Source organism: Sapajus apella, unplaced genomic scaffold, assembly GCF_009761245.1.
Source record: "Sapajus apella isolate SASKATOON/1434 unplaced genomic scaffold, GSC_monkey_1.0 scaffold23, whole genome shotgun sequence".
NCBI classification, from domain to species: domain Eukaryota; kingdom Metazoa; phylum Chordata; class Mammalia; order Primates; family Cebidae; genus Sapajus; species Sapajus apella.
The window spans coordinates 16672022-16694020 of NW_022436963.1; the positions used below are offsets into that span (position 1 = coordinate 16672022).

General features: G+C 37.3%; 1 protein-coding gene across 28 annotated transcripts in view; it reads right to left on the reverse strand.

Moving 5' to 3' along the window:
* The window catches only part of MAGI1 (membrane associated guanylate kinase, WW and PDZ domain containing 1), a 677285-nt gene that overhangs the window by 79107 nt on the left and 576179 nt on the right, over positions 1 to 21999 (reverse strand). For 12 of the 28 annotated variants that reach the window (XM_032289622.1, XM_032289621.1, XM_032289619.1 and 9 more), the window contains 5 exons: positions 21223 to 21305; positions 16285 to 16320; positions 11080 to 11137; positions 8120 to 8274; positions 5400 to 5492 (listed from right to left, as the gene is read on the reverse strand). In XM_032289622.1, the coding sequence (XP_032145513.1) occupies positions 5400 to 5492; positions 8120 to 8274; positions 11080 to 11137; positions 16285 to 16320; positions 21223 to 21305 (425 nt within the window). Of the gene's footprint in view, positions 1 to 5399; positions 5493 to 8119; positions 8275 to 11079; positions 11138 to 16284; positions 16324 to 21222; positions 21306 to 21999 lie in introns of all 28 variants that reach the window. The other 16 variants (XM_032289616.1, XM_032289615.1, XM_032289610.1 and 13 more) reach the window with 2 other exon arrangements.

Below are 21999 nucleotides of genomic sequence, written 5' to 3' on the forward strand. Positions count from 1 at the left end.
AGCCATATAGCTCCAAATTCAGCTGTCTTATTTAACATATATTAGGCTGGGCATGGTGGCTCATGCCTGTAATCATAGCACTTTGGGTGGTCAAGGCAGATGGACCACCTGAGGTCAGGAATTTGAGACCGAACTGGGCAACATGGTAAAACCCCATATCTACTTAAAAAAAAAAAAAAAATAGCTAGGTGAGGTGGTGGGTGCCTGTAATCCCAACTACTTGGGAGGCCGAGGCAAGAGAATCACTTGAACCCAGGAGGTGGAGGTTGCAGTGAGCCAAGTCTCGGCATTGTATTCCAGCCTGGGCAACAAGAGCAAAACTCTATCTCAAAAAGTAAATAAACAAAATAAATTAAATTAACAGATAGAGATACAGCTAAATAATTTCCAAACATGAAACCTAAGGTTTTATTGAGTTTTCTTGATACATTCACTAATAACATTTTGAACATAAACCAAAATGTTTTCTTTTGGGATTTACTAGGCACATATCTGTAACTGAGAAACTTACTGAAACTTCTCTGATTATCCCAAGTAGTAGACCTAAACCAAATTTCATGAGCAGATTCTTTCATCTCTCCTAACTTTACTTACTTCTTATACCCTGTCCTTGCCACACACAGCTTCTCCACCTGCCCTGTTTCTTTTCTATCAAAAATGTTATCCAAAACAAAAAGAGAGAGAGAGAAAGAGGGAGACATTAGTCTCCTATATCCCTGCACTAGGAGCCTGGGACCTAGGAAGAAAAGTTATTTTTGGTTAGTTATATCTAAAAGGCCTTAAAAGGTATCTGGGCATGCATACAATTTTTAATTGCATATTTTTAAAGTTTCTGGCTCTTGCAAAAAAGGCTCTTTTAAATTGCCTGCAATCAGAGGTCCTTTCGCTAACCTGCTCTTTAGCGCAGTCCCAAGGCTTGTTGGAAGCTTGACAAACTACAGCCCTGTCACAGTGGTGAAAGAAAGACAAGACTTAGAAGGATTTGCCATGCAAAGTCATCTGCCAAGGCACTGGGAGGGTGGTGTCACTTCCACCAAGAGCTTTGGGGAGACCACTGCCAAGACAATTATCAGGTGGAAATCGGTAAGATAACCCCCAAATTTACTTTAGTGGGAGGTGGGTAAGTGGCCTACACTCTTACAGTAGGGGCTGCTAGGGCATTCCAGGACTTTGAAAGGAAACACATTTTAGTTATGCAGAGACATCATCGACAGCCATTACCTTTCCAGCAAGACCTTCCCTAACCACCTTACTAAAAATTGCAGTACCTCCAACATTCCCAATCCCTTTTTCCCGCTTTATTTTTGTCCTTAGCATTTACCACCTTCCAAAAGGGTATACGTCTTACCTATTTTTTTTTCCTACTGTCCCCCACTCCTATGCATGAAGGGCACTGCCTATGCAGGTACATAAAACCACTAGAATGTTAGTTCCATGAGAATTTTTCTATGTATATCCAGTATCTAAAATATGGTCTGGTATATTTTATGCACTCCAAAAATTTTTGTTGAGGGAGTGAATGAATGAACAAATAAAAGTACATAGAAATGAAATTTAACATGTTTTTGGGAAGGCTGAAAAGCGGTATTTGGGTGTTAGAGCTTTTCACTCTTATTATAGGCTAACTTAGAAAATGTGAAAATGTGCCTGGCAGTTTATGTAATTTAAAAAAATACATTAGCATATTTTGTGCTGAGAATGTTAACTTAATAAAGACATGAGCAGAGCTTTGAAATTATACAACTGACTTCCTTTTTCAATGTTTAACAAGGGAGGGAAGATCAGAAGTTTTCACATTTATGCACATTTTATTACTCTTTACGTCTGGGTGGATCATTAGTTAATGTAGCTTTTGGAAAGAAATGCTTTTCACCCCCTAGGCAGTGGAATTTGGAGCTCTCAGCTTCAGCCCTGTGGTGCATGTGATCTTCTAAGATCCTAACCTCTGTTTACTAGTCACCAGTGGTAAGACTTGGTTGTATGGGAAAATCACCTGTGTAGCTTTTTAAAATGTACTCATTTCCAGTTCCTTCCCTAGACTCACTGATCAGGATGTTCTGGGTCTTGGCCCAAAACACCTTAGGTGTTTGTTTCCCCGCTGGGCTCAGGGGAGGGGAAAGAAGTGTCATTTCCTGATGCTAGTGTTTAAATATCCTAGACCAGTACTGTCTAACGGCACTTTCTATGATGATGAAAATGCTCTGTATCTGCACCGTCCAATATGGCCGCTACTAGTCACATGTAGCCACTGAACCCTTGAAATGTGGCTAGTGAGACTGAGAAGCTGAAGTTTTTGATTTTTTTAACTGTAATTAAATTGAAATGGCAATGTGAAACCAGTGGCTTCCATACTGAACAGCATAGACTTAGACTACACAAATGAGGCACAGTCTAACCTTTCAACCAAAAATGTTTCAACCAGAAGTTAAACTATTCCTCATGAAAATTAGTGTTCAAATCTGTAGTCTGCTACTTAGTGGCTATATGGCCTTGGGCAAGGTACTAAACCTCTCTGCCTGAGTATCACAAGTACAAATGGAGGTAATGATGATACCTATTTCATATGATAGTTGTGAGGAACAACCATGATAGATAATGGAGGTAAAGTGCCTAGGAAGGTACCTGGCACATAATAGGAGCTCAATAAATGAGTTACTGTTTTGTTAGCAATGGTGACAGAGTGAGTGTGATCGAGGGGTAGCTGCAAAAATCTCTCTCTAAGCACAAGCTTGATGCTGGGGAGTTTTCACAAGAACATATCTTCAAATTATCACTTGCTGGAATTAGAAGTACATTCTTGATCAGGGGAGAATTTAGTTGACCTATCAATTTAGCAAAATTAATACCAAACAATCTAACCAGATTAGCTATATGTCTTCTTACTGACAGTCTATCGACACTAGATATTGCCCAAGATACAAGACATTAGACACTAGATGGTTAATCAAGACACTTAACCAGGAAGGTATCCCAGGGTTATAACCAATGTGGCTAAAGTCTAACTTATGTTTACCGAAATCACAGCTTAGAGCCAAACGGTACGGATTTTAACTGGTTTCTTTGGTATTAGTTATGTTCCAAAGATTATAAAGGTGCTTGAAAGGTGTGGCTCAACAGAGAGACTACACAGTAGAAGAGTGCTAAGAATAAATGAGTCAATCCCAAGGAGAGTTCAGCAAGCCTGAACCTTCCCAGACACTACTGAATGGTATTTGAAAGTGGGGTCTTTGGGAGGTGATTAGATCATGAGAGTGGTGCCCACGTGATGGGCTTATTCTTATAAGGAGAGAAAGAGAGCTAGTCCCTTCTCACTCTGCTCTGCACTATGTGAGAAAATGGCCATCTGTGAACCAGGAAGTGGACTCTCATTGGACACTGGATCTGCTAGCACTGTGATCTTTGACTTTCCAGTCTCCAGAACTGATGAATAAATGTTTGCTGTTTAAGCCACCTAGTCTATGGCAACTTGTCAAAGCTGCCTGAACCAAGACATTAGTGGATGTCTTGGTCAATCATTAGATGACTAAGAGGAATAAGGAAGATATATAAGGAAATAAGGAAGAAGAGAAAAAAAAAAAGGAAGTCTGGGTGAAAGAAAAGTAAGAATTTGAGTCTACTACAGATAAATACCATCCAGGTTCTTAGTTGGTACATGAAGAATTTGGCACCCAGAACCTGAGCTTTAATTTATTTAATTTCTAAGATAATTATTTAAGGAAGTCTGGTTGGCTATTCTATACGTATATGTAGACGAATGGATGGATAGATGGATGGAGACTTTTTCACTCAATAATAATTTCATCAGAAAATAGATATCAAGGGATTATGCCTTGTTCGGGATCATCTCACAATGAAAAAAACAGAAAGCAGAGAATCACAGTCTCTTGCCTCCATGGGATTTAAAGTCTAACGAGAAAACTCTTGTTAAATTATAGCACACAAATGAACACTAGTTATAATGGTTAAATTTCATAAATGCGAAGTACAGAATGGTTAAGAGAAAACATAGTAGGGGAATCTAGCAAAGACTTGAGGTGAACAGGAGTTAGCACAGTAAGAAGGAGGAGGAAAAGACAACTGCAAACAGAAAGAACAGCCTCCGCAAAGACTCATAAGCAGTCCACAGTTTTGCTGGTTAAAAGAACTGAAAGGAAGCTAACTTACTGTGACAGAGGGGAAGGTAAGAAGGCATGAACCTGCAGAAGGAATTTTATATTTACAAACAAACAAACAAAACTGAGGAATCCACATTCAAGTTGATATTAATCAACATATTATTATCTACTATGTCCAATCTTTATTAAAGCCATTATCACCATTAAAAAGTATATTCATGCCAGAAGAAATTGTTTTACATAAATTGATATTCATTCTAATCTCATGAAATGTCACCTAGCAGAGAAAAAATTTCTTTCTTATAAAACTTATAATGAATTAAAATTAGAGAAATGAATTGCTCAACTTATCTTTTTATATCTTACACAATTAAATCTCTAAAAATGTAGAAAGGAAAACACATTTTGGAGTATTTTTAGTGTTTCTGTACCAAAAACATTCTCCAACTCTGTCAAACATGATGCTCATTTAAAAGAAAAAGAAAACTAAACACAACTATTTTGTATAATTTAAGAGTAATGAGGCCTGAAAGTTGCAAGGTTCTGGAGCTTCCAATTCTCAAGAATAATTCTCTATAAGGGCCTCATCCTATGTGTGAATGTAAATAAACAAGACCCATTGAAATATTGTAAACATGCATAAATACCCAAACTACAGCAAGGATAGGGAATGAGAACTGAAAACACAGTATCAAACCATTTACATTTATAGCAAAGTCTCAGTCAAAACCTAGTATGTTGGCTAGGATCTTGGAATATCTAATGTCGAGTTTCGGATTTATCTTTTTTAACATACTGTTAAATATCTGTGGTGTCTAAATCAGTGATTCCTATCTCCTGGATGGGTTTGTTCCCCAGAGACATCTGGCAATGTCTGGGGACGGTTTTCTTGTCACAATGTCTGTCAGAGGTGTGCTGTGTGCTACTGGCATCTAGTGGCCAGGGGACATCTCACAGTGCCCAGGACAGCCCCACACAACAAAGAATTAAATACCCCAAAATGGCAATGGTGCTGAGGTTGAGAAACCTTGGTTTGAATGATCATGTAACAAATCGTCTTTATTTTTAAATTATTACAAATAGTTGAAAAAAATTTCTCAGGAAGATTTCTAATTTTTCTTGACAAGTCTAATTAACAATACTTTTATCACTGCTTTCATTATTTATGGTTTTCACTATTGAAGGAATGACTTGAGAGTTACAAGACTCCACTTTTTAAAATACCTTTAAAAAATCGGATTTTCAGCTAAAACCATAACGCAATTAGAAAAACAAGTACTTTACCCTGAAGTGGAGCTTCTCTGGCTGGTTCTGGATTGCTTGTGGGGTGGTTTGGAATAACAGGAGGCACAAGGGCTGAGTGATCTTCTGTCCATTCTATCAGAAAGAAAAGAAAGTTTCCTATTTTTCCTTCAAATGCCTTGTTTACTTACTTATGATTCACCTTATTATTAGTAATATCCAAAGCAATAAAACCAAGGGCAGATAGCTTAAGAAGTTGTTATCCGATCTCGCTCTATGAAGATCTTTTTTTCTTATCTAAGACATTTGGGGAAAGAAATGTTATGATATAATGAATGAAAACTCCAGTTCTCTCTGGCTGTAAAGTCCAAAGTGAGGTCAGTTTTAAAATGTCAGGAAAGATGTACAGTCAACTAATGGCAGCTGTATAAGGGAGAAATTTCTTCAATGTGATTGAGATATGAGCTGGGCTGCTGAGGCCAGCTTGTCTTAGGTAGGGAGGAAGAGGAAGGTAGATGTCAGCAGTTTGCTAAGGGTACTCTCTTCGGTCATCTCTGAAATCCAAATGAGACCCATTACGAATACTCCTGGACCCTAATTCTAGTCTTATGCACCTTGAAGACCAGACATAATTCATAGTGAGTGACCCTTGAGATGCACCCCAGAATCACTTCGAGCTCAGAGATCATATTCAGTTGCACATTCTCATTTGCAAACTGTGCAAACTGTACTTTCTAACACTACCAAATTTTATCAGCTCAAGAAAGACACATTTAAAAAATTATTTTTAGACAAAAAAACAACAGATGTTGATAAGGATGTGGAAAAAAGGGAAAGCTTATACATTGTTGCTGAGAATGTATGCTGCAACCTCTACAGAACTACCATTCAATCCAACAATCCCACTGCTGGGTATCTACCTGAAGAAAGAGAAATCATTCTACCAAAATGGTATCTACATTTGTATGTTTCCTGCAGCACTATTCACAATAGCAAAGATACAGAATCAACCTAAATGTCCATCAGCAGATGACTGGATAAAGAAAATGTGCTGTGTATGCCATGGAATACCACTCAGCCATAAAAAAGACAATAAAATTATGTCTTTTGCAGCAACATGAATGTAACTAGGGGCCATTATCTTAAGTGAAACAACTCAGAAACCGAAAGCCCAATACCACATGTTCTCACTTCCGAGTGGGAGCTAAATAATGTGTACTCATGGACATGAAGTGTGGAAACAGACCATGGAGACTTGGAAGGGTTGGAGGGGGCTGAAGGATGATAAGTTACTTAATGAGTACATGTATGCTATTTGGGTAATGGTTAAACTAAAAGACTAGACCACCACCACTTAATATACCAGTGTGTGAAAAGCTGCACTTGTACCCACTAAATGTAAATGAGAAAAAATTTCCTTTTAGCTAGAAAAGAGACTAAGGTAGAGAACATTTCAATGGGTGAATATACACAGACATACATGCCTACTCTACCTAAATTGTATAGTCCAGGGCAGTGGTTGGCAAACTATGGCCCATGAGCCAAACTGGGGCCAGTTCCTGTTTGAATACAGCCTGTGAGCCAAGAATAACTTACATTTTCAAATGGTTGAAAAGTAATAAAAAGGAGAATACTTTGTGACATAAGAAAATTATATGAAGTTCAAATTACAGTGCCCATAAATAAAGTTTTATTGGAACACAGCTGCACCTATTCATTGACATATTATCTACAGTTGTTTGCATACTACAATGGCAGAGGTGAGTACTTCTAACAGAGATTGACTATATGAATCAAAAAGCCTAAAATATTTATTAACTGGCCATTAACAGAAAAAGTTTGCCAACCAGTAGTGTAAGGTTTATATTTATTATATTCAATATTATAGTAACAGAAGCATTACACTTCATATTCTATTTGATATTCACATATTAATATTAAGGAGTATTAAGCCTATTATTTTAAAAGATCACAATGAAAAACTGGGAAAAGTCAGAGTATCTAGTAATCAATGAGTGGCTAAAGTAGGGGCATTCATAAAATGGAATATTATATCACCAGCATAAAGTATAAGATAAATCTATATTAGCTAACTTTGAAATATGCGCAAGAAATAAAAAGTGAGAAAACAGGTCTCAAAGACATACTATATACGTATAAATTATAATCAAATTTTTGTTAAGATATGCATACATGTATATCCCTAGAAAATTTCTGCACAGGGCTTATCTCCGATAATGGGAAGGTGGCAAGCAGGGGAAAATTTAATGTTCTATACTTCTGAACTGCCCATATTTTTACAGTGAGCATGAATTAGTCTGTAATTTTTAAAAGGCACCCAAAACTACCAGCTTTATATGGTTCTTTACATGTAATGTTCCTAAAATTAAAAGTTAGTTTCATGCCCAGTAACTCCACTTAAAGTAAAAATGCTAAAAGTGGTTTGGATTTAGATACCAGTTGCAATGCAAACACTGCGGGGGCAAGAGATTTCCTTCCCCCTCAGAAAGTTTTCTGATCTAACCATGCTCCTTTCTAAATTAAAGTGGAGATCTGGATGCCTCTGAATTAGAATCTCCACTTTAGCTGTCCAGAGGAATACAGAGATGGGGTTCTCTCCCTACACTCAGGACATCAACTCCTCAATGTGGCAAGAGACGACCCAATCATTGAGGCCAGTTTTGACCACATGGGGGTGTCAGTGCTCAGGTTTCGCCCCATGCTCTCCTGCTCAAGAAAAAGCCTAGAGGGAAGAGGCCAACCTTCCGTCTGCTGGGGCTGCTGCTGCTGCTGCTGTTGCTGCTGTTGCTGCTGTTGTTGCTGCTGCTGCTGCTGCTGCTGCTGCTGCTGCTCAAGCTGCTTCTTCCGCTTGGCTTCTAGAACTGGATTTTCATACTGTGTCTTCCTGTTGATGTGGCTGGGGAAGACAGCAAATAGTATTCAGCTTGGAAACACTTCATCCCACCAGCAAAATGCCAATTTGACCAAGTCCCTGGATTCAAACTAAGCAGAGCAGGTGGTCTGAAATGCTAACCCTCATGTGTTAAAATGCCCAGTTAGAAAGAGGAAATAAAAATGAGAGGTTTCCATTACTGACTGCTTATATGCACTAAGCACTGGGCCACAAGTTTTACATGCATTTTATTTAAAACTCCTCAGTAAATGCCAGGAGGTAAGTCCTATTTTTATTCATATCTTATAAATAAGGAAAGTAAGTTTCTGGGCAGTTAAATGATTCACCAAGCATAATATAGCTAGTAGGCAGTAAACAGGCATGCAAGCTCAGGGTTGTTTGCTTTCAGATCCCAGAATTTTAACCACTGACCCCTTCAAATGTCCAAGATACCACCTGACAGGGGAAGCTGCTTTAATTCAACAAGAATTAGATTAAGGAATTATTGAGAAATAAGATTAAAGTGGCTATGTGACATTCTCTGTAACATACAATGCCAGAACTGCTGTGTAGCTGTCTAAAGTAGGGTTCACAGAAGCATAAACAGTCATCCAAACAATGAAGTTAAACAAAGAACTCTACTCACATCTGTTAACTATTTTGATCACTAAACATGGAGGCACAAATAAAAGTACAAGCCTTAGGCAGAGAGACTCCAAATAGAGTTAACCTAAGTAGATGTGATGTGTTCAAAATGACAAAGATCCAAACACTTAGATGTCTACAAAAATAATTAGGCCGTGTATGACAAATTGAAAAATACACACACATACACACACCTGTACATATGCATACATATACAAATTTGTTTTTTGCTATGGCCTTATTTAGTGTATGTACATGTATGTATGTATACATGTATGTGTGTATACATATGTATACATATGTACATGTGTGTATACACACACAACACAAACATAATACAAGCATATACATATATCTTTCTTTATTTCTTTGTTTTTTGAGACACAGTCTCTCTCTATCACCCAGGCTGGAGTGCAAAGGCACCATCTTGGCTCACTGCAACTTCCATCTCCTGGGTTCAAACGATTCTCCTGCCTCAGCCTCCCGAGTAGCTGGGATTACAGGCATGTGCGACCATACCTGGCTAATTTATTTATTTTCAGTAGAGACAGGGTTTCACCATGCAGGCCAGGTTGGTCTCAAACTCCTGACCTCAAGTGATCCACCTGCCTTGGCCTCCCAAAATGCTGGGATTATAGGAGTGAGCCACCACGCCCAGCCTTATTTTACTTAACTCAAAATAACAGTTTATTAGACGTTTGGGAGCATACTACTGTGATTATTTAGTACTCCAAGTTTTATAAAAAGCAAGGCCTTACTTTTTTAAGCAGGCTTACCAAACAGAATGGATAGATTGATTGCTCTTAATTTTTATTAAAGGCCTACATGTTTATTTCCTAATTCTTGTAGCAATTTCATTCTAAGAAATAGTCTACCATTAACAGGCACATGAATCTGAAAAGACACACAGAGAACTGTATGGTAAGATAACAACTTGCCCCTCAAACTAGTGTCTTCACCCACCAAAGCTTTTGTCATCTGTTTCTGCTCTCTCCTAATGCATAAAATAGTTGAGGGGGACAATTCAAAATGAGCTTCAAATAGCAAAAACCCCATAGTACATCTGTGAGAAAGATGATTTTTGGGACACACAAAAGAAATTAATTATCAGAGGGTCAGAGAAACAGCCAACTTTGCCTCTCTGATGCCCCTTATTGCCAATCCCTCTTTTTAGGCAAAGTGGAGATAAAAGTTAGTATTGGCCAAGGATACTTGCTATATTGAACCCATGATTTTTACAATAAGATGCTGGACATTTATTTTGTGGCCTGGTACTCTTTGCATCTTATGTTCACATCACTGGAGTATTATACAAATGACTTTTCATTACCAGCAGAATAAGGAAAATATAACAGTTACATCTTCAGTGTGGCTGGTAGGATTATATTTCTACATTTATATGGCATTTGCTTCTTTCGAAGGAACTTTTATTAGTTACATCTCATCTTTCTAAGAGGAAACTATATAATATAAAGCTTTATTTTTTCCAATGTCCTAACCTCTAGGTTTCTTTTAGTATCATCCTATTAATCAATAGTTCCGATCAAAGGAAAAAGTGGGAGCCCAATGCTAGAATAAGGCACACAATAAAAAAGTCACGAGGTTTTTAGACTTTTAAAAACGGGAAACAAGAGCCTCAGGCAAGAGAGAAATAAACACACATAGTCTGCAGCTTAGGCTAGTTTTCCATTTCCTCCTCAATCCTGGCAACATTTCATAAATTATTAAGATTTGCCTGAACCTTTTAGAATGTATGAATGAATAAAGAAGTAACTGCTAAGGAGTTCAGATCTGGGCAGAGCAAAAAGTAGACAAATCAGATACTGCTTGTGAAGACAAATAATCCCTCTTCATATGGTCTACTGAATCCTTGTTTTTCTCATTCATTCATTCAACTAATACTCATTAAGTACCTGCCATATGCCAGGACCATGTTGGGCCTTTGTGATGCAGTGGTAAACAAAAGCCATGAATCCTGCCCATGTTAATTTAATAATATGATTTGCTATTTTCAGATTTACTGAATATTTTCCTATTCATTAAAATATGCATACATATTTTCATCATAAAATTAGTATTGTTATTTGGTTTGTACCTTATAATAACGGTAAGCTGTTCTTAACACAAATGTACATAATTATAGAGAGGTATAAACTAACGTGTGGATTGTGAATGGGCACTTACTCTACATAGTAGATACCATAGACAGGGTCTTCGATCTTTTCCCAACCAGCAGGCAGTTCTGAAAAACAGAAGAACATTTAGAGCTAGAAGAGCATATTCTTGAAGAGCCTGAGTATCTTCAACAATTGAGTTAGGCAAAAAGAGAAAGACTCATAAGAATGCCTTAAATCCAATTAAAACTGTATATCCTAACAACAGAAAAAGTATATTATTTTATCAGTGTATTTTTCTATATGAAGAGCAATTTTTTATCTATTGGTATTTTATGCAAGACAATAAAACTTAATAAAATGCAGTCCCAGATGCCTTTATTCTAAATCAAGATTAAATTAGATTTTAATGAAAATATAGGTTAAACTTGCTTTGAATGCCTAGCTCCTATAGTAAATGTTTACGGTTTTCTCATTTTGTTTCTAGGTCATCTTATTACACAAGCAAAACTGGATGAAAATTAATGTTTCTTTTCATTTCCAATACAACAGTGCTGCTTTGCTCTCCTTGAAATAAAATAAAATCCGCATCTTATTTTCTTCTTGTTCCTAACAAAAATGGAGTTGCATTTTTGAACTGCACACATCTATCACTCAATTGCTATCTTTGAGCTGGCCCATCTTTCCCAGCACTTACCTATGAAAGCAGTAACAGAGCTCCTGATGGCTGAGAGCTCACTATCTAAGGTAGACAATTTTTTTCCTTTAAATGTGGTGGTAAAGTGGCACTGGGAGATGTATGTGCCTTTCTGAAAATTCAATGATGCTCTACAGAACTTCCTAAGGTTTCATATCAAAGGCCAAAACTCTATTAAGAGGTAATAGTTCTGATTGAACAAGAATCTGATGTGGAAAGGCCCACTGCACCATGTTATTTTACTTGGTGCAAGAAGCAACTAGACTGTGGGGGGTTTTTTGTCATTAAACAATCCTTTCAGGCAGAGCAACAATTATCCAACTTAATTTTAAAACTAACCTGATATATGTAGTCAAGGCAAACTTATGTAATACCACACTCTAAAGTGAATAATTAGTCCTAGAAGTGCTATTAAGACCAACTTGGATAGAATACTACAAACTTGAAATATTTGAAATAGATTTTTGTTTAATTGAAGGAATCATGTGATCTCTAATTTAAATAATGATCATGTCATCAGGGCAGAAGGCTTACATATGCCACACACAGTTCCAGACTGAGGTGGAGGCACGCACATGCACATAAACACATACAGACTAATTACTCAAAGTTTATGTTGTGTTCAGATTTGGCTGTACATCAAGAGACATTAATTTCATGGTTTTTGCTCCACGTTACTTGTTTGCAAACAAAGAGACAGGTTTCCCCCTCTTTCTTCTAAATTAAAAAGAAAAAAACATTTAGCAGGTTTTAAAGAAGTCTTTGACTTGTAAGAGACATAAGCTGCTAAAATGCAAGACAGGTCTAATTTGCAGATGTTGCTATAACTTGGCATTTTTATAAACCGAGTCTTGTGGACCGATGCAAATTAAATGCCTGGGAAATGCTTTCCCCTTACAAAGCTGGAAATTACCATTTAAATGAAAATGAACCAGGAAAATATTTCCAAAGAGTTGAGAACTCAAAGATTAAAAAAATGCAAAGTGTTGCACAGTCATACATTTTGTATAGGGCAGAATGGTGGGTGGATGTGAGGGGATCACATTCAGTTTTACAGAAATAACATCTCTTTTCAAACTCTGCAACCTGAAATATGTGGCCTGATTATCTTTAGATAAAACGGGAAATATTAAGCATTCAAGTTACTCAATTATTAATTTGACAAACATTTGTTGAATGCCTACTGTTTGCCTCAGGGTGTGCAGGCACCAGGGACACAAAGATAAATGCAAACACATCATCTAAGCAGAAAATTCAGCCTCCTGGTATGTGCTTTGATGGAGGTCTGAGGAGAGTACTAGAAAAGAAGGTACCTGTGACTTCTTTCCTGGTTCCTAGTCAACAACTTAATAATCTAGAGTTGAAAAAATGGGGCCAGTCAACTGGCATCTCTGGACATTTGTCAGTTTAAACACATCTTTTGGAACAGATGAGCAAACTTCAGAAATTGAAAAGACAGTTTCTTACTTCCAAGGTGGTGATTAACTTAATCATAGAAATTAGTTTCCTAATGCTTAAAATAGAAATGGGTCATTCATTTTAAATAGGAAGATGTTTGTCCCAGAAGTTGCCATTTCGTTCTAAAAAACTGAAGAAGGCATAAAATATTTAATTCCAGAAAATAATGACATTATAATTTTTTAAGCAAATACTCTAAAGACTTAAAAAAAGCCATCTCCTATGACTACTGACAGTCAGAGCAAATTAGACTGCACAACCTACCACATTGATTTGAGGTGGCTGAGACCCTTTTGGCATTGCCCAGATTTAAGACTGACCCTTAGTTCTTTCATTTATCTCTACTACTCTCTGTGGCCTTGGGCTACTCACTTACTATCTCTGAACCACATCTTTCTTATGGGTTTGCCTCAAAAGTCAATGGTGGATTAAATGAGGATACTTCTAAACACTTAGCATGGTTCCTGGCACATAGAAAGTGCCCAAGAAATGGCAGCTGTTCCAGGAAAGCACAAAAGGCGTAAGACAGATATCTGTGGCCTGTGTACTTGCTACTCCTGCCTCTGAAAACCTCATGCTGCACTATTTTGTTTCCACAGAGCAAATACTGAGCACTTAAAGTTTCTAAGTTCTTTTCAAAAGAGATTTGTCTGTGTATAGATTGAAAATCATGTTCAAAATCAGAGATACATTTCAAAACTGTGACTTAGTTTTGGTTGGGAGAAGCGTTTATTTTCTTGGCTCTATCTCCTGTAGTTGGTTTCACCACACGAATACCCTATAATTCCAAAAGCAGGTTCTGCAGGTGCTTTTTAATTCTGGGGAGATGTCTGAAGAGGACGTGATAAATTCTGCGAACCAAAGTACATAATGGATCAACTGACCCAGTTCAAACAACAGAGTTCAGAAATGACAACTCTATAATCAAATGATCTGTGTCCAACACCAAAGCCAACTGCCCACGCCTCCCAGAGGCAGATTACAAAGAGGGTTTCCTTATCACATCTGGAACTTCATTGTTCGCTGAAAACCTGACAGTTGCTATTGTTTGAAATTAGGACCCTCTTATTAAGAAAATGAGCAGTGAGCTTGTCAACAGAATCTGGAGTGAATGCAATAGAAAACAGTGTGTGTGCATGTGTGCTACTCTTTACAAAGTGAATATGTGCAGACAAAAATCAAGGCTTTATCCCTACCCTACCTACAAGAACACATTTGGGCCATTTCTATAGTATAGAACACATTCCTCCCTTATGCTGTGTTAATGGAAAATAGTATCATAAGGAAGTACTGAAAAGTCCAAGAAGAGGGAATTAGGTAATAAATAGCAAAACTGCAAATAGCCAATAGCATGTGCTGATCACAGGAACAAATACTAAAACATGCTCTCATTAAGTCACCTCATAAGCACCATGGGAGCTCCTTTTTTGGCCCCTCTTTATGGATATGGAAAAGGAAGCTAAAAGAAAGTGAATAGGTTGTCTAAGGTTGCATAGCCAGTAAATGGGGGAGCCAGGCAGCTTGATCTGAACCCAGAGAAAGCCAAGGGAACTAATGTTTAGAGTCTTTAACAGCATAAGAAAGTTCCACGATATCACAGTGACATGTGGGTAAAATGCAGAAACTTCGTTCCTGGAAAATTTCAAATTCAAATTTCCAGAGAAGCAAATAAGGTTGTGCTCCTGTACACAGCTGTGCTATCTCCACTGGCTGCCAGCCGACAGCAGAATGATCTCTCGCAATGGTAGCAAGAGTGGTTGAAATTGGCTGAACAAATGATTAAGACATTCATTTTGTGTCTGGAAAACCTAGTTCTGTCTCTTTCAATTATTTTATCTAATATCATTGTATTGACAAATTCTTTTTTCAATCAAATTAGTTTCAAATTATTCTATTACTCAGGGTGAACCTCAAGTCGTTCCTCTCACAATAACCACAAAGACAACTTATTAAACATCTTTAAAAACAGATCACAGTTATCGACCATTGTCATATGTATCAATTACAACAGGGTATGTTACAAACATTAAGAAAAACAGAGCTTGGATCTATTCTATCATAATTCTAGCCAACCATGACTGATTATGTAACAAAAATAAAGAAAACCAAATGAAAACAATGTATTAAAAAGATTTATATTTTCAGGTTTTGAGGCAATCTCAAAAATGCCAGGCAGATTCAGTAGTATTAGTACAGTTCCACTCATATTGATGTTAAACAATCTTCTACTTAAACAATCTTCAGTTGCTAAAGAATCTTCCATCAGTCGAGGCTTTCATCTGCAATTTAGCTGAAATTTATACTTTCCTATCTATCCATCAGCAAATGTATCAGATGGAATGCAAACTAATTTTAATATAGTTCAAGACTGAATATAAAGCACTGAACTTAATAGGGAACATAATTCAATATATTCCAACAACAAAGAAACAAGAATTTGGCATCATCGCTAATATAAATTATTCCTAAAGAACAATAGCTAGAGTAGTGAAGACTTGATTTACACTGACACAACTCTAAGAAAAACAGTACACATAGATGCTGCATCATTATATAAACAACCACTCACTATAATGGCAAGGTCAACCACATGTGGTCTGTGACGTAATAACAACATGATCTTAAGACTTAACTATTCAATTCCTCAGTGACCTTCTTTTATTGCAAGTGCTCCTATAATGCTCCTTAAATTAGTCTCATGGATTTTTGTTTGTTCTGCTTGGCATTTTTGTATTACTCAAATAACCATCCGCACTAAACCAATAAAGAAATAAGACTGAGACAGGTTACATGAAAGTTCAAGGAACACAGTGAGCATCTCTTTAGTTCTTTCCCAATCCTCAATTTACAACACTACCTATCGCCAATTTGCTAACTCTCATTCTAGTCTCAGTTCACTCAGACATTTTCTTTGTAAACATAATGTATTACAACTCTGCGTGATGCCTGCAGTCAGACATGGAGGTTGTAAGACTGACCTTTCCTGGACAAGCTAGAAAGAAAATCATAATTGGAGGAGTGCAAACTAAAGAAACAGGGATTAAGCAATTCACTGGGAAAAAACCATGCAGTCCATGTCATGCACGTGTCATACAGCAGCAGCAGGCAGGGAAGGTTTACCTAGTTCACTGTCCAGCTCCTCGGTGTGTACCCCTTCTTCTCCAAAGGAATAGCAGGGATGAGGCAGAAAAGAGAGAAAGCAAAATTCAGACACCAGCACCAAGAAAGGAAATCTCAGGAAAACAGCAGCAAACACATCACTCTTTTTTGTCCTTACCTGCATTGTGGCTTATTTCATTGGCTTGGCTAGTGAACTTGCAACCTCAGTGTAAATTACAAAACGGGAAGAGCTGATATTGGCAAAATAATTATATGGCTCATTTCCTAGCATGTCAAAATAGGATTTGATTGGTTGTAAAAGATGACAAATACCTTTGCGGTTTCAATGTTCTTAAGTGGGAAGTCATTTATTACAGACCTTATTGAGAGTAAACAAAGCTGTTAGACCTTTCAATATCAGTTCTTTTAATCCTTCAATAATCCTCTAATCAGTAAGGCAATTATACTCACAATTATAGCATTATTTAACTTACAACTAACAGTGCTGCTTGAAAAATGGAAGGTGAGGTCAAATTGAGAATGCAGAGTGTATAATGAGCTAAGTTTGATGTCTTTCAAAAAGGAGCTAGAAAGATGAATTACGTCAAGATGAAATATATCAAGGAAGCAAGTCTTGAAAGCTTCCCTGAAGGAGTGTTGGGAAAAAGTGTTTTACTGGTTTTGTGAACACACACACGCACACAAGCACACACGTACATGCACTCTAAGTCAAGCAGCTCATAAATATTAGAATTAAAATGTCCTCAAAAATTTCAGTGAGCAAAACAAGTCAAAATCCTTTCCATTCTTGATCTCCTCTTGCTGTCAGTAAAATATTTTAACATTACTGAGAAGAAAACACAGGAGAGCACACAAAAATCATTTCATACATAATATTTCCCCAGCTACAGGGCAAGTGGCTCCTGTAAGCTTCACAAACACAGGGATGAAGTCTGTTTTCACCACCACCATAGGCTCAGTGCCCAGTGTAGCTTTCTGCACATGTTATGTACTAAATATTTCTTGATGAATGAATGAGTGAACCAATCAATGAATGAATGACCTAAATAACCAAAATGGGCCTAGACACCTTGTAAACTCTTGATTTAAAAATAATCCCACTGCCAACAGTAAGTTTTGATTGGCACCTTTTCTTAAAAGGAGAATCTGATTTTCACAAAGTCATCTGTGAAAATGCCCATTTGGATATTATCTAATGTCTTTGGGAGCATTTGTTCACTTCTTCAGTAGTTACTTAACAAGACCTATGATGTGCCACTGTGCTAAGTGACAGACATGTCAAAATGAACACAATCAGGGTCCAGGTGCAGTGGCTCACACCTCTAATTCCAGCCCTTTGGGAGGCCAAAGTGGGTGGATCACCTGAGGTCAGGAGTTCCAGACCAGCCTGGCCAACATGGTGAAACCTCAACTGTACTAAAAATACAAAAATATTAGTCAGGCGTGGTGGCACTTGCCTGCGATCACAGCTACTTCAGAGGCTGAGGCAGGAGAATCACTTGAATGGGGAGGCAGTGGTGCCAGTGAGCCGAGATAGTGCCACTGCATTCCAGCCTGCATAACACAGGAGGGACTCCAGCTCAAACGCACATGCACGCGCGCGCACACACACACACACACACATCTCTAGTTTTCCAGAACAGGGGACAAATCCAAAGCTCACACAAATAAAACGAAAAATAAAACCATGATAAGTTCTCAATAGAGTAAGCTACATGAGTGACCTAATCATATCTTTGGGGGCAAAATGAAGGAAAAATTCCCTGAAGTACAACCTGAAGGATGTGCAAAGTTTAATGTCTGTTATATCATTGACACATTTGAAATACCTAGGATGCACCTGACATATAGAAAGTATTCGATAACTATTGTGAAATATAAGAGTATCCTAAGAGAGAAATATGCACATTTAACTGACATGAGGGAGGAACTCAATGAGGACTAGTAGGGATGAAGAGCAGAAAGCAGAGAAATAGTGTGAGAAAATTTAGAGAGGCTGACCACACAGGGCTCAGAGAAGCAAGCTATGGACCTGGCATTTCCTAAGCAGACCCTGTGGAGGTTGTCAGAGATAACATAATCATATTTACATTTTAAAAGACTGCTCCCAGTGTAACATAAAAAGGAGAGTGAAAAGAATCTGTATGGGAGATGAGCATGACCCCAGATGAAAATGGCAGATGTGGCGAAAAAAATAGTGAATGGATCCCAGGGATATTTAGGATGCCAAGTGAATTCAGCTGGTTCACAAGTTAGAAATAGGTGTGAAGAAAAGTGACAGATCAAGGGGGGATTTTGAGTATGCATAAATTTACCATGAATGGAGACAGGAAACATTTAGAGAGGACCAGATTTGGGGGGAAAGATCATAAGTTTGGTTTTAATATGACTGAGTCTGAAGTCTCTGAGAAAACCAGCTGACATTATCAATTAAGTGGATTAAAATATTGGCCTGGAGTTCAAAGGCAAGGTTGAGGACTGCTAACTGAATCGGACACAGCAATGACAGAAGGAGTCATTCACTAACAGAGAACAGAAACAAATACAGGCACAATATTTGCGAACAATATGTTTTTCTGCTTTGTGTTATAAACACAATAACAAGGCAGCTTTGCATTAACTGGCAACAGAAAATACAAACTGATACTTATAATCTGATTATATGTTTATACTGTTTGTGTGTACAGGCACACAGATATACATAGAATTTCTACCAGAAATAGAATATGTGAATTCTAATATTAAAGAGATAATTACTAAACTAACTGCATTTGATATGAATACATTCTTGTTCCAAAGGAAATAACATTAACACAAAAGAATTTTAAGAATTAAAAATTACCAGATTTGGTAACAAAATGTTAATTCCACTCAATATTTTTACTCTACATAGAGTTTTTCTCAGTAAAAACTATTGCAGTATTCTATGATTTATAAAATTGTATCAACAGGCATTTTTATACATTCCCAGAATAATTACAAAAAGGATATTGACATTGAAAACCCTATGGTAATAAGTGCCTAAATTGCTTTCAAAATCATAGGGCAACAAATAATGAATAAATCATTGTTCCACGAAGTTTTAGGGTTGAATGTGTTTTATGTTCTGATCTTTGAAAATTAGTTATTTATGTGCAGGTTGAGTAGTCCTTATCCAAAATGGTCAGAATCAAAAGGGTTTCAAATTTTTCATATTTTCAGATTTGGAGATACTTGTGTAATATACTTACTGGCTCATCATTCCTAATCCGAAAACACGAGCTCCAAAATGCTCCAGTGAGAATTTCCTTTGAGCATCATGGCAATACTCAAAAAGTTTTGGATTTTGGAGCATGTTGTTGTTTTGTTCATTTCTTTTAAGACAGGGTCTCTCTCTGTTACCCAGGCTGGAGCGTAGTAGCACAATCATAGTTCTCTGCAACCTCGACCTCTTGGGCTCACATGATCCTTCTGCCTCAGCCTCCCAAGTAGCTGGGACCACAGGTACATGCCAACACGCCCAGCTAATTTTTATTTTATTATTTGTAGACTCAAGGTCACACCATGTTGCCCAGGCTGGTCTCGAACTACTGGGCTCAAGTGATCCTCCCGCCTCAGCATCCCAAAGTTCTGGGATTACAGGTGTGAGCCACACTGTGTCTGGCCAATTTTGGAGCATTATGGACTCGAATTTTGGGATCAGGGATACTCAACAAGTATCATATGTTCAACAGAATACTGAAATAATCAGCACAGTCCATTCTCTCACAAGCATGCAAAATACCAGGGCTGACTGAACCTGTTCCATTCCTTCTTCAGGAATTAAACAAAGCAACCAAAATAAAACAAGATTACTGGTCATGTCTTCTAAGTTAGAAGGGCTTGTATTTCCATTGGAAATAACTCAGATAAATACCGACACAATATTCTATGTCATTTAATGTAATCTGCAAACCATGTATAATAGCAGGATCATGAAGTAGAAGGTTTTGACAGTATTACACTTTTAAAAACTGCCTTGCATTTTCAAAAAATCTTCAAGCTTACATATACAACAATTCTTCACTATAGGACAAATTACTAAGTTCTGTTATCTTACAGTAAAATACATATTTAATAATTATACTATCAATTCACACGCCAGAACTGAATAATGAGTAGCAAAGCAAAGCAAACCATTTCCCTTTTCATTCTTCCACATCAAAAAGTAATTTTGGTAGAACTTGGTATAGATGTCTGTGTAATGAAAAAGGGATACACTAGCTCTGTTTTACTTTATTTTATCTTTTTCACTTTGGAGCAGTAATTACAAAACCCAAAACCTTGTAATGAACTTTTCAACAAAAGCTCTTACAGCCAGTTAGTTCATTTCCAAGATTCATAGGGAGAGTGGTGCTCTATGCAACACTTCAAATTCTGTCTCAAAAGAATACACTTATATATTGTGGGTATACTGTAAGTTACACAGAGATTCTCAAACATGTCTAGATCTGTTTCCCCTACCTCCAAGTCTAGGGAAGTAATAGAGTTATGAAATATGTAGAGTTCAAGAAAAACTCCCAACCTTTCCCCCCTAAGACTTTTATAAGATAGGGTTAAGGTTGAGAATGTGTGAGTAACCAGAGCATCTTTGGTTTCTGTATTCCTAGGGAATTTCTAAAATGTTCTCTAACTTCCTGAAGACAGAGGATGTATCTTCATTTGAATAGTTTCTGACTGTTCTGCTTCTAATGGAGATATTAGTATGCATCTGTCTTTACAGTATGTGCAAGCAAATTGCTCTCTTGAAACAATTCTGACTTTCCTCCTGCTTTTGTAAATGAAAGTCCATTTAGCAGAAATTGGATTACCTTTTGAAAACTCAATCTAAGACCCGACTGACCTGTCTACGACTCTAAAATTTGCACATGTGAACACTGCCCCCCATTCACTTAACCCAAGACCTGTCTGGCCCCTTACCATCATCTTCACACTCTTCCAGAGGCTTCTGCTGCTTGTTCAGGCACCGAGGGTCTAACCAAGAAGTTGTTTTCGTGTTATGGCTACAATCCAGAAACAAAAATAAGAAATTTGTTTAAAAAAAAAAAAAAAAAAGCAAGGAGCCCAAAGACAGAGTTACACACTCTTGAGTATTTCTTCCTTAACCACAGCAAAGATACTTTCCAACAGCAAATCCAAAGCAAAAGAAAGCCTGAGTTTAGATTATAAATGGCTTGGGGAAGGTCTTGGGTAGGCTTTTTACTTACCTAATATGTGATTATTCAATTACTCAAAGCTTAAAAAGTAATAACAGTTTTATCTTTGAAATACAAGTTACAAATGATACCCCTTGTCTATACCATCTACCCTTGTCTAGGTTATTTTAGTCTTTGCATTTGCCACAGGGAAAACTTCAATTTATTTTAAATTTGTCTCTGATTTGAATCTTGGATGGTGAAACTCACAAAGAGGGCTGCCATTTCACTCATCATATTACACAAGAATTCTCATGACAGCATGAAACTACCTTAACTCACATAAATGACTCAAAACTACTAATACACATCATTAAATCATGGTGTCCTAAATTATGCTATGGACATAAAGAAGGCAGCCCCAAATTACTTGTCATAAATAGAATCTGGGCTCTGTTTTATTTTATTTTATTTTTTTCATTTTGGAGAATTAGAAAACCCAAAACCTTGAAACGGAGAGGCTAAACATGTCACTCAACTGCCTTCTAAGGAGTATATTTCA